This window comes from Purpureocillium takamizusanense, chromosome 1 (assembly GCF_022605165.1).
Source record: "Purpureocillium takamizusanense chromosome 1, complete sequence".
NCBI classification, from domain to species: domain Eukaryota; kingdom Fungi; phylum Ascomycota; class Sordariomycetes; order Hypocreales; family Ophiocordycipitaceae; genus Purpureocillium; species Purpureocillium takamizusanense.
Genome location: NC_063068.1, coordinates 3,720,266 through 3,733,044, shown reverse-complemented (window position 1 = coordinate 3,733,044; position 12,779 = coordinate 3,720,266). Strand labels below are relative to the sequence as shown.

Genomic DNA, 12,779 nt, shown 5'->3' with positions numbered 1-12,779 from the left:
CCGGACTTGCTTCGAGCATAACCATGGCACTCTTCATTCGAGCTACCTGATGTCGTAGTGTACGAAGTACACACACACACACACACACACACACACACACACACAGAGGAAGTGAGAGGTCTAAGAGGAACGAACTCGCGTCGGCCCAAAGTCGCCAACGAAGAAATGATGCCAGAGCAGTGCCATGCCCAGGACCAAACATGTTACAGAATACTAATTGAGGTCAAAGGTGTTTGTCGGGTGTCAATGGTGTCAGCTACCCTAGGCCGAGATTCCTTCGGCAAGAACGAAGCAACGTTAAAATCCCTATGCTCTTGTCTTGATAGTCACGAATATCTAGCACCGTACGGTAAGACACTTAGATGAAGTTGACCCTGATAAATTTCGTGAGCCGCTACAGAAACTTCCCTTTGCATGATGTCGTAACCCTGAATTCACTGTAGCGGCGCTGTCACCATACCAACCAAAACCACCTGCATTGAAGTCGGGCCCTCCTGTCATCTCGTCACCAATCCCAGGTCACGATATGCCCGTGATGTGAGAATGGCTCCTCAAGCCGTAGGAAACATGCCCTGCCAGCCAGCAGAACATCAGCGGAAGAAGCTGGTTACTCCGTTCTATCCTCTGCCGCAACTACGTACAGCCAATGTTTACTGGACGGTCACGAGTCGCCACTTTGACCAAAAGCCGGGATAGGCAGGCCGTGGCCGTTTGGGGTTGGCTACAACCAAAACTCGCACCTAAGCGAAAATCACCGTAGCCAAAGATTCATAAGGAAGCAGACCCAATGCCTTGACGTATTTCAAGTCTTAATTGCGGCAAGTCGCCCTGAGGGTGATAAGCAACTGGCAATTGCTTGCGCGCAGAGCGCTTATTTGAATGTCACGTGAGGCCATCACATCAACCAACAGAATACCCGCCTCCTCGTATGGCGGGCACACTTGCACAAGAGGCTCTATCGGCTACCAGGACAAATAATATATCCCCTCCAGCACGCGTTCTTGTCCAAAAATCGCGCATATATTTGATCAAACGCCGTCCGAGTCTTTTGCGGCACGTTTCCACCAAGCATAGTTGCGATAATCCGCCGTTCGTTTCCGTGCAGGACCTCCGGTCGCCTCCGGTCCCGCCGGCGCCTGAATCACCACCACCACCTCTCCAGCCCCTATAGTCCTTACAAGAAAACGGCGCCGCTGCCCATTAGCAGCAAATTCACCAGCTAAGAATGTCACCTACTACTGCAGAGGATGTCGAGAGTTGGAAGCAAGGGAATGATGAGGTTACCGACTTGGCTCAGGTACGCAGCGGCACTCACCTTTTGGCGCGACTCCCCACTCCTCCACCATCCATCCGCAAGGACCTGAAGGAGTCCTGTCGGCATCCTATACCCCTATGACTTCGCCAAAACCAATACTCCAAAGTGCGAGTTTTGGGGACCATTGGCTAACGAAGATGCCGTCCCGGCACCCGCACCGACCCACAGGCATATCGAGATCTTGCCAGGTACAGCATCCCTCGAGCTCATGAAGCCCACCCCTAGAGAGGGACATCTTGCTCATTCACTCACTTCTGCCCATGAGATAGAGGTGAACAAGCCGCTGCAGCGCTCGAGGCGAGCCTAACGACGCTCGAGAGCAAGCTCGACGCCATGTTGGACGCCCTCGACGACAAGACCGGCGCTTCGTCTCCGGCAGCCGATGGGAAGGCCCCGACCACTGACGCCAACAGTGAAGACAAACCTCAAACCAGTAGTAGGCTTGGTAACGAAGCCTCAGCCGCAGAAGGCTCCGACAAGAGGACTACTGAATGAGCTGGCTGCCGAAAACAAACAAGGGACCGGAACATCCGAGCGTCACCAACACCCAGGCCGTCCCGTTATCATCGTGTGAGCCCATCCTTGCGTTTTGGTCATGGAAATGAACTTGTATCTTGCGCACCAACTTGCATCAACGGCTTGATACACCATGCCCACTGTCACTTGGCAACAAATGCGTGCCCTCGAGTTTCGGATTAGACACTACAGTTGGAGGTGCGAAAGTGTCATGCCATCACTGGTTGATGACACCTGTGGCGGTCAAAGGGCCGCGGCTAGTGTGTGTCGCTATGCTCGTGAGTGACTGAGTGCATGCGGTCGGTCGGGAAGAGGAATGGATCTCTGTAGAGCAGCAGTGATAGAGGGAACAATTAAAGACCACGGCCTCGCAGCATCCATCGTGTTATCAACCTCGTAGTGAACTCTCTTGTCACACTGGAGTCTCCTTTATTGAGTTGCATGGCCAAGTGCGGGCTGGCGAGGCATGCTACGGTTCACACAGCAACGGGAACAACACGGCCGACTGTGGCGCATGTAAATCACAAGTGAAGTATTTTGTATGTGCATGCATACATTCTCTCTCGCTATGTCCTTCGATCTTCACGCCTGCGAGTCAAGTAACTCCGACAAGCATAAAGCTGAATCGAGCGTCCAATGTCGCTCGAATTTTGAGCCCCTTCTTGCGCTTGCCAAGAGAAAATGCAAAGCGCACACGACGCTCTTCCATGCCTACCATCTGCGCGCCACCGCTCACAGCTGGGTACGGGGTCAAGCGGAGATGGAGTGACCCAGACAAAAGGTCACGACCATGACGCTAGATGACCAAAAACTCCCCAAACTCCGTTATGTAAAATACAGTAGAGGAAGTAAAGAAAATCCGCATCGATGTCTGACAATGACATTAAAGACCTTCTCGACTAAAGCAAAAACCAATAAAAGCATGCATAATGTTGAGCCCTGTGGGGTAGGGACGCTGGTATCGAGTCTTGGGGTCTGCGTCGCCAACCAGAACGGATGAAGCATAAATGGGCTGGTGTGGCCAGAGCGTGATCAAAGGCAAGGCGCGTGAAGCACTCTAGACCTTCGAGCTTTGGGTGGCCGGCAGGACAAGCCAGACAAAGTATCATAAGCCAGTGGGCCCGAAATGGGTCATGTAGCCGTGGCGTAGGTAGGGTATGCCACGATTAGCCATTCCGAAAGTACATGAGTTGACAAATTTGAACTTCGCGTCCGGCAGGGTCAACGTTTGTCTGTTCGATCGCGCCTCGATGATGTTGATATGCAGCGAAGTGACGTCGGGATCGTGGCGGGATAGAAACGACTAGACGCACGGCGAGACCGGTCGAGACACGAGAGCGCCACTAAGTGCTATGCGACCTCAGGAGCCACTGAGAGCGCCCAGGTTCCTCGGTTAGCTCGAGATACTCCGCAGATCAGAGAGATCGCGACGTGCTCTTGCCCAGGGGTCTTCTTGGTCAGCCGAGGCAACGCCCCGGCTGTCCGGAGTGCCTGTGGTCATGGGCTCTCGGGTCGTCATTGCCCGATTCTCAAGCGCAGGGCGAAGCAGGCCCTGCCCAGTTTCCTTGTGACTCGAGGACTTTGCATCGGCCTGGATGGCTAGCTCGCGCTCGCGGTTCTTCTCGAGAAGAGGCCCGCCCAGCGTGGCGCATTTGAGGATGGTCTGTATGAGGTGATTCTGCTGCAAGGGCTTTGACAAGTATTCATCCATCTGGGCTTGGATGCACTTCTCCCTGTCCCCCATCATGGCATGGGCCGTGAGGGCAATGATCGGGGTTCGATGGGTACCCATGCTTCGCTCGTAGTCGCGAATCTTGCCTGTGGCCTCGAACCCTCCCTGCTCGCCATGTTAGCGCAAATGCTTCAAGTGTCATTGCCGCGAAGTAAATAACGTACCATGATCGGCATTTGGACATCCATGAGAATAACGTCAAACTTCTTCTCCTTGACTGCCTCGACCGCCTCCCACCCGTTCCCAACGACAGTCACGACGTGGTGGTACTTCTCTAGAATCTTGACGGCAAGCCTTTGGTTGACCGTATTATCTTCGGCCAGCAGGATTTCGAAGGACTTCGTGTTGTCGGCCAGGGATGGTGTTGCCCTATTCTCTAGCGCGGGGATCATACCGTTGCCGAGGTCGATCAGCGCGCAAGGTGTCGTCATGTATGAAGTAATACCTAGGTCGAGACAAGACTTGAGGCTGACATGGACAACCGGGGCCAACAGGACAATTGGCAAGTACTTGAAGTCGTCGACAGCTCTGAGTCTCCTGGCTGTATCGATTGAGTCGACAAGAATGGCATCGTAAGGCAGCGCGCCGCCAGCCTTGAGGCGTGTAAGGGCGGAGCTCTTTTCCGAATCGACAACAACGGGGTGTAAGCCGATCTGATCTAGCATCGCTCGGATCTCCGCACCCGAGCTTGACTGGGCCTTGTCAACAAAAAGAACCTGATGGCCCTGGTAAGGGTGGAGTTGCTTCTTGATTGACTCTGTGTCGTTTGATGCGAGCTTAACTCGGCAGGTGAAGTGGAACTGGCTGCCTTTGCCAGCCTCGCTGTTTACCCAAAGGTCGCCGCCCATGAGGTTGACCAAGCGCTTCGAGATAGAGAGCCCCAGGCCAGTGCCGCCAAATTTTCGTGTCATCGACCCATCCGCCTGCTGAAACGTGTCGAAAATGAGGTTTAGTTTATCTTGAGCGATTCCGATGCCAGTATCTTCAACGACAAACTCAACAGCGTATTCGCCAGCCCCAACGTCGTCTTGATCAGCCCATTCCTTGATGGTGAGGCTGACCTCTCCGTGCTCCGTGAACTTGATGGCGTTGCCCACGAGATTGAGAATGATTTGCCTAAGGCGGAACGAGTCGCCGATAACATGATCGGGAACAGTGCTGTCTACCTTATAGGTTAGATCTAGGAATTTCTCATTCGCCTTGACCGCGAGGGTCTTGAGGGCATTGAAGACGGTTCCTCGCAACGTATACGGGATTTCCTCAATGACCATTCTCCTGGCCTCGATCTTGGAAAGGTCCAAGATGTCATCGATAATCGTTAGAAGGCTATTCGCAAGATTATTAACGATATTTAGCATCTCCCGCTGATATTGTGTCAAGTCGGTATCAAGCGTAAGTTGCGTCATGCCAATAATGCCGTTCATCGGTGTGCGAATCTCGTGAGACATGTTGGCAAGGAACTCAGATTTTGTCTTGTTGGCGAGCTCGGCAGCCTCTCTGGCTTGGGTGTTTCTTTGAATACTGTCGCGAAGGTTGGAAATCATTTGGTTGATCTTTCGTTTCAGCTCATCCATCTCGCCAGAGGCCTCAACATCCACGAGCTTTGTGAAGTCGCCATCGGTGGCGAGATTCGTAATATCTGAGAAGGCGCGCACTTGCGTCGTCTGTAAATTATTAGCCTCGACGATCTTCTGTATGACGAGAGTATATCGAGAGGCCACTCACCAAGTTGCTAGCCATAGTGTTCACGTCTGTCGTAATCTCTTTCCAGCGGCCGTCCAAGCCGGCGATATCTGCTTGGGCACCCATCTTGCCATCGACGCCCACATCCTTGGCGACTCTTTGTACCTCATAGCAGAAGCTCGACAACCGCGAGACCATGTTGTTGATAGTCTCTTTGAGTACCTGTATTTCTCCATTCGCCTCCACATCGATCGTCTGGCTCATGTCGCCGTTTGCGATCGCCTGCGTTACGGCAGAAATGCTTCGTACCTGTACGGTCAGATTTGACGCCATCGTGTTGACATTTTCAGTCAAGTCCTTCCATTTGCCTTCAACATTGGCAACTTGGGCCTGGCCCCCAAGCGTGCCGTCTGTGCCGACTTCTCGGGCCACCTTGCTCACTTCTACCGCAAATGTGCCCAAGCGGTCAACCATCTGGTTGATTGTGTTTTTCAGCTCGAGGATTTCTCCCTTCACCTCCACGCCGATCTTCTTCGTAAGGTCGCCCTTGGCTACAGCTGTTGTGACCTTGGCGATCTCGCGCACCTGCGTGGTGAGATTCATGGCCATGCCGTTGACGTTTTCGGTCAGATCTCTCCATGTTCCTTCAACGTCATGTACGGTAGCCTGGCCGCCGAGGCGACCTTCGGTTCCGACCTCTCGGGCGATCTTGGTAACTTCGCGAGCGAATTGTTGGAGCTGGTCCACCATGGAGTTGATGGTTGACTTGAGCTCGAAAATTTCACCCCTGCAGTCGGCCTGGACCTTCTGGGTGAGATCGCCCTTGGCGACTGCTGTCGTGACCTTGATAATGTCGCGTACCTGGGTCGTCAAATTGTTGGCCATGGCATTGACGTTTACCGTCAAGTCGTTCCACATGCCCTGGACCCCACCGACGTCAGCTTGTCCGCCTAGTATACCTTCAGTTCCGACGTCTCTAGCGACGCGTGTAACTTCAGACGCGAAGGTCCGCAGCTGGTCTACCATGGTATTGATGGTCTGCTGAAGCTGCAATATTTCACCCCGGGCTGGTCGCTCAATCTTCTTGGTCAGGTCGCCGTGGGCGACTGCTGTCGTGACGGAAGCAATCTCGCGCACTAGATATCGCTCCTTGTCAATACAAGCCATGCACGCACGTGGACCTGCGCTGAGCATGGTACGATGGAGTAGGAAGTGTCATACCTTGGTCTGTCAAGTTCTGGGCCATGACGTTCACTGAAAAGCACATTCAGTCAGTCCTCAGTTCTTGATATGCGCAAGAGAGGATGAAGATCTCACCATTGTCTGTGAGTTCTTTCCATGTCCCATCAACGCCGCCGATTCGAGCCTGTCCGCCGAGGAGACCCTCGGTGCCGACCTCGCGAGCCACACGAGACACTTCGCTGGCGAATATTTGGAGCTGATCCATCATGGCGTTGATGGTCCGTTTGAACGTGGTGATTTCTGGGTCCATTTCAACCGTATTCATACGGACTTTCATGGTCAGGTCACCACGGGCGACGGCCGTAACGATCTCGCCAATTTCTCTTAGAGCCTTCTGAAAGGCCTCATTGGCCTTTTGATGCTTCCAGAGTTCCCTCTCGAGCGTTGCGACGCGCTCCTGCTCGAGTACCTCGAGAGCGCGCTCTTGTAATTGCTTTTGCTCAAGAAGCTGGGCGTTGACGCCGACCAGTTCTCGTCGCTGCCTATCCAGGAGTTTGGACTGGCCGTCCACGTGTTCGCGCAGTCCTTCCAGCGCTTCTTTCGTCAGCCGGCGAGGCACAAGAGTCGGTTTGTCCGAGCTACCTTGATCGGTATTGGACAATTTGGGTCTAGTACCCAGCGCTCTGTGGGAACTACCTTCTTCGCCAAACAGAGAGTCATTGACTTCATTTGGGGTCTCGGGCAGGATGGCCGAAGCGGAGGCCGATGCCCTGTTCTCAAGCTGGCCAACGCGAAGTGCCAGTTGCTCGAGCTCGGCTTCAAGATTCCGTTTCGCTGGTGTGTCGCGACCAGGCAGCTTGATCCGGGAGCTCAGCCCGATTGCTAAGGACGATGAGGCTTTTGAGTCGGCGGCAAGCGAGGCAACCACCTCGGCCGCCGCCACCAGCACATTATCGTCCACCATGGCGCCGACGGATGATGGCAAGATTGCGCAGACGGCAGTCTTGCTAGATCAGGGTCGTATAATGATCGATGGTGATCTGGCGTGGATGCGAGGGCGGCAACCAGGATAGCAGGACCCCAGGTTCGGTAAAGGTGTGAACGGTCGCGCGAAAAGGCGCTTCGATGCGAGGCGAAAGCGGTCGTCGTGTGAGAGGCGAGAGAAAAAGCGACTCGTTCGAAACGCGAACTCGATATAAGCGACGGTTAACAGGATTCACGCCAGTGGCCCAGCATCATTCGTTCCGCGAAGGAGGGGGTGCCGACGTGAGGAAGAGGGAGAGCGGAGTGCCACAGGCAGGACACCGTGGGGGAGGCGGTCGTTGCGCGCTGGGACCTAAAGACACCGTAGGACGGACGCAGTGCACAAGAAATAGGGATCGTGGAGACGAATTCGCTGCTGATGATGGATGGCTTGCGGCCGGCCGTGGGTTGAACGGACCGGTCACCGAGGCGCGAACAAAAGCTGCGACTCCAACGGGGCGTTGGTTGGGAATGGGAGGGAGGAGGAGAAAAAGGGTCGAGGCCCAGGAGCAGGCAGGTCTCGCACCAGGCGTCAGACAGGGAACGCCGAGGGAGAGGGTAGGTAGGCAGTGTGTGGGCGCACGGGTGGAGGTACGAGTTAAAGCGCCGCCCAGTGAGAGGCCGGTGGACAACAGCGACGGGGAGCGGGTTTTGCGAGGAAGAGGAGGAGGGCGACCAACGCGCTGGAGTGCGCAAGGAGTGGAGGGGTGCCCGCGGAGGGGGACGCCGTTGGGCTGGGCCCTTCGGGTCTGGCGTCCTTGCAGCCGGCCGGCCTGCTGGGGGGGAGGGGGCCTGCGGGCAAACCACCCACTACGCGCACCTCATCACCTCATCACTTCGTGCGATGCCGTACTGTGCAACAGACCCGGGCGACGAGGAGGATATAATGCGCTGCTTTTCGTTTGAGCCCCCAGCCCATTTGCCTGCGAGCCGCAGAAAAGGGGCCTCTCGTTGGTTGAGCGGAATAATTGTGTGGCGTAGCACGCTCGGCGAGAGGTTCCCATGCGCAACGGCGACTAAGGTAGGCAGCCACTCGCGGTGAGGCAGAATACGTACAGGTTACCTACCTACAGTCACTGTTCTACAGGCTGGCCAGGCACATCTGCTCGACCTGCAGTGCTGCAGACCCAAAGTCAATGCGCAAAGCCAGAGCCACCGTTGCGGAGGATAGGCGCCCCTGAGGACCCAACCCGGCCGCGATAGGCATCATTGCACGATTTTATCCTACGCGGAGGTATTGTACGTCGCTGGTGATTCAGCGGTTGCCGTCAACGTGCTGGCTGAGAGACTTGCCTCAGTCTCGAATACGTGGAGCATCGTTGAAGCGCCGTACTAGCACTGCCCCGGAGATGCGACCACCAGCAGAGCGAGCACACCGCATCTCTCTCATTCACTTTGAACGCGGGCACTTTGGGTCAGTACTTCGTAGGTCCCCCCCCCCCCCAAAGGTTGCCTTCGTCCTACCTGTGTGCCGCCCAGCAAGCTGGACGTGAGGCACTAAACGTGTACTAGACCTAAGGTAGGCTCCTACTCGGGCACCTAGCAGCGCGAAGCAGCTGACGCCCGGCGGCGGCGGAGGTGAAGCCCCGTAACCAATAAATAACTAGGTAGGTACGAACCGATTGAACAGGCCATGAGAGCGACGCCGCCATTAGCGCAAAAACGTCCGGTCCCCGCCATGCACCGCTGTTCGGCTCTGAGGTGTCTTGGGTCAAGGGCTCCCCGGGGGAACTACGAACGTACGAAGTACCGTAGTTAAGATTGTGGTGCCGGAGAGGGAAGCCAGTGCTACCTGGCACGGAACACATACGCATTTGACTGTCGACAGCCGACGCCGCGGCGCTCGCGATAGGAGGCAAGCGTCGTTGCCCAGCATTCAATACTGCCTCAATTAAGTAGTATAATGAGAGCAGTTTGCAGGCGCTACACGGCGTCGAGTAGTAGTAGAGGCAGCCTTGGCCGCGCGACCGGGGGCCAATATCGGGGCATTGCACGCAAGTTGTGCCCTCCCATCCCACCTCCCGTCTTGACAATGAGCACATTGGATGAGACAACAACAAGTGGACCGATTTGTCGTCACATGCCCTCTCAGGCGGTCTTGTGGCGCGCAGCATCGGCACCAGCACCTTGGAAAGCGTCGTCGACGGTAGCAACACCATGCGCGCACGCGTGCATGACTGATGCCAATCGCACGCGCCACAATGTGCTTCCCCTCTCGCCGGTCTGGCCCCCTCGAGGTGCTTGAAACAACCGCGGTGCCGGCAGGCCATCTGCACCCCCCGTCGTTGCGGTGCGGCCCCGGACGTTCGTCCGCGAGCGCAGTTAAACTAACGCTACTACCTACTACTACTGCCTTCCATCGCGGCGGTTGGGCAAGGTGCTCCAGCGGCTGTCCCGTGCCCTTGGTCAGCGGCCACTGGCATACCTTAGTACACCCCCTCTCTGTGTGCTTGAGATGGCGTCCCGCACGGCCGGGCGCCTAACTTATAAAGCGGCGCTGCCTCGGCGAGCAAATACCTATCTACCTCTCGTCTCCTGGTGAGGGGCACACCCGCCCTCGCCTGAGTGGGCTTTCTGAATGGCGTCCACGGCGTCCATATTTCGACGGGGTCTTTGCTAAATTTGAATTTTGCTTCTCCTTTCCTCCTCGTGTTGCGCCGCCTGGCCGGCCACTAGCTGACTCGGTCCAGCGCCGCGTCCAGCGAAATGTGGGGGATCTCCAAGGCTGTTGTTGCTGTACGAAGCCAGGGTGTGTCGTCATGTCCAAGACCGGAGTGTTATCTGGACCCTTAGTACTTGTTGCTCACGGCAATAACTAAACGGCACCCCAGTCGCGAATCCTGACGTCTCGCTGGTTGCGTAGGCGGGAGGGGGCCAGCACCGCACGGGATGAGGCGTGCAGAGACACTGAGATAGGTCACTTGATGTCCGGGTGCCAGGGGGCCCATCGCTGGATTGGACGACATGCACGCCTGCCCACGCGTCAAGGACAGTGGAGGGGGCTGCAAGTCGTTCCGTGCCGCCCCTCTGCTCGCGCCGCGGGCGCCGTGAGCTCGCTACTTTAGTACCTACCCACCAGGCTTGCCGCAAGACAGCGCTCTTCAGTATACGGTCGGCCCACCACGTTCAACACCGTACAGGATACCTTACTTACCTACAGTACTAAGTAGCAGATAGTAGTACGTATGTCCTTCGCACCTAGAAAATGGAACGCAATGGTTGGCGAGCATGTTCTTGGTATCTGCCTAGTGAGAGGCTGATGCGATGATGCAAGGGCGCACCGTAGCCGGCGCAGTCCTTGGCCCGGACGCCCAGCTCAGCAACCGCCGAAGGTACTTGCACTGCTGCCTTCGATGTACCTGTACTACAGTCCGACTCTCTTTCCTGGGCTGGCAGTCAGGGTCCGGGTGCTGTGGGAATGTTTGCCGTTTGAGGCTGAAGTGCCTGCATTCCATCACAAAAGCCACCTCCTCGGTGAGCAACCGGGGGCGCGCTAAAACAACCTGGAACCTCCATCCACGCTGGAAGCCGGCAGGCGGCGGCCACGCCGAGCACTCCATGCTTTCCCACTCTGGGAAGCGCTGGGCTGTTGGCTTCCCCACTGTCGAGCGAAGCAAAAACACTGTGCGGCGCAGGCCAACAAAGAAAGAAAGACCCCTACCACTCCATCACTGACTGGCCCGCAGCGGCAAACAGCCGTTGGGTCGCTGATTGTTTGTGCCACTCGAGACGACGACCTGGCTCGTCCACAGGTTCAAGCAGCGAATCGGCAGTCGAGTCAAAGGCGCAGGAATGCATGCATATGAGCACAGCACAGGAGTTTGCGCCAACATCATGGCACCATGGGCTGCAAATTGCCTCCAAGGGTCGTCCAATCTCCAAGAGGGCACGCCTGACGGGAACCAGCAGACAGACAGGAGGCGCCTCATTATGACCGCCTCATTACCTCTCCCAGTCTGCAAACTCACGATCTGCGCTGCTTCTCCATCACCGCGTGCTTCCACGTCTCTGGTGCACAGCATCGCCCCTGCGCGAGAACCCGGCGATTGACATTTCCCATCTCCAGATCTGCATCTCCGCGCGCGCCGCCCCCCCCCCCCCCCCCCTTCCTTTGCTTGTTTCAGGAAAGAACACGGCATGGCTCGAGATAACGTCGTCGCCAGTACAGGCCTCTGCCCCTCCGACAGTGGTATTCCCGCTCCCAGGCATCCAGTCACCCATACCCAGGCCAGGTAGAGCCCCGAGTGGCCAGTGCCGCACCTGAACGCGGGTCCCTGGAGCCATGGAATCTGGGACCCCTTTGCGCATTTTGGCAGTGCAAGTGGAGCGTTCTAGTACGAGTTTGTGGGGGAAGTGTACGAGATGGGAGGAGCAGGCGCCGCAGCCGCCGACGTCATGGGTAGGTCGCTGGCTCCACGCCCACAGCCATCGTGCGCCGACAGGCCAATCGCCGCGCGCTCCGGATCGTTGTCAGACTTTGTGCGAATCTTTTCGCGTGCCCGCCTTTCATGCGCCGCGCCCCCCTATTGCCGTGTTTGGCGCGGGCGAACCGTGAACCCCTTTTTTTCTTCTTTTCGGCGGCCCCGCCTCGCCTCGCGCCCCTCTCTTCACGCTCGGCGACGACCTGGGACGGTGAGCCCTGGACGTTGATTCTTGTCGCGACGCAGACTGGCCGAACTCCCCTGGAAGCAAGCAACTTTGCATGCCAAGGTGCCGGACCTCAAGAACTGATGCCCCTGCGAAGGAAACGCTCCTCAGCCACATCGATGGCTTGCAGGCACCGTCCAATATCTCTCTCTACCTTCTCCGTACACTGCCTGGCGACAACCGACGGCTTCTTGTCCTGCGGCGTGTTCGGAACGCTTCCGAACCGGGGCATGCCTGCCACCTGCAGGCACAGGAGGCCCCCGCTGCCCCGCTGCCACTACGCAGACTCATGCTCATGCCACATCAGTAGATGCCATGCCCAAGTACTACGGCCCTGACCAGGGGCTTCCCAATAGGTAATGTCAGGAGACGTAGCCATAGCCACTGCATTGGGGGCGCAATGGGGGCAGGCGTCCCTCTCGCGTCTCCAGTCGTCCACTCGCTCGGATCGGAGCGCAAAGTAGGTTCCGCACATCTTGCTAGGTACAATGACTGGATCCCCAGCCCAGGATCCTGGCACATTGGCTGATCCTCCCTTTTTCAAATGCCGTCACACGATTTCCACGAGGTAATGGGCCGTGCGCCCTGATTTAACTTTTTGCAGTCTTGTCTCTTACTCCAAGGATGCTTGCCCATTCTGTACTGGATCTGCACGTATATGGTAGGAGGAAGCATTGACAA

The 12,779-nt window shown here is 56.6% G+C and overlaps 2 protein-coding genes across 2 annotated transcripts; one reads left to right on the top strand and one right to left on the bottom strand.

The window, feature by feature from the left end:
* Nucleotides 1-1,225: 1,225 nt before the first annotated feature.
* On the top strand, nt 1,226-1,810 carry JDV02_001160 (uncharacterized protein; the record flags this gene model as incomplete). The annotated part of the gene is made up of 3 exons (XM_047982062.1): nt 1,226-1,297; nt 1,484-1,503; nt 1,585-1,810. 3 exons carry the CDS (start codon nt 1,226-1,228, stop codon nt 1,808-1,810), a joined length of 318 nt encoding a protein of 105 aa, XP_047838023.1.
* A 535-nt stretch (nt 1,811-2,345) lies between these two features.
* NIK1_1 (Histidine kinase) lies at nt 2,346-8,274 on the bottom strand. Its single transcript, XM_047982061.1, has 6 exons — nt 7,125-8,274; nt 6,564-7,013; nt 6,468-6,500; nt 5,289-6,382; nt 3,728-5,227; nt 2,346-3,668 (listed from the first exon to the last, which is right to left on the bottom strand). Exons 1-6 carry the CDS (start codon nt 7,390-7,392, stop codon nt 3,225-3,227), a joined length of 3,789 nt encoding a protein of 1,262 aa, XP_047838022.1. The 5' UTR covers nt 7,393-8,274; the 3' UTR covers nt 2,346-3,224.
* Between the last annotated feature and the right edge of the window lie 4,505 nt (nt 8,275-12,779).

Bases quoted from the DNA above. Each gene is read 5' to 3' on its own strand.
- NIK1_1 (XM_047982061.1), bottom strand. From the start codon at position 7,392: ATGGTGGACGATAATGTGCTGGTGGCGGCGGCCGAGGTGGTTGCCTCG. The intron at 6,383-6,467 runs GTATGACACTTC...AGCGATATCTAG, and splicing joins CCAGAACTTGACAGACCAAG to TGCGCGAGATTGCTTCCGTC. The intron at 5,228-5,288 runs GTGAGTGGCCTC...AATAATTTACAG, and splicing joins ACACTATGGCTAGCAACTTG to ACGACGCAAGTGCGCGCCTT.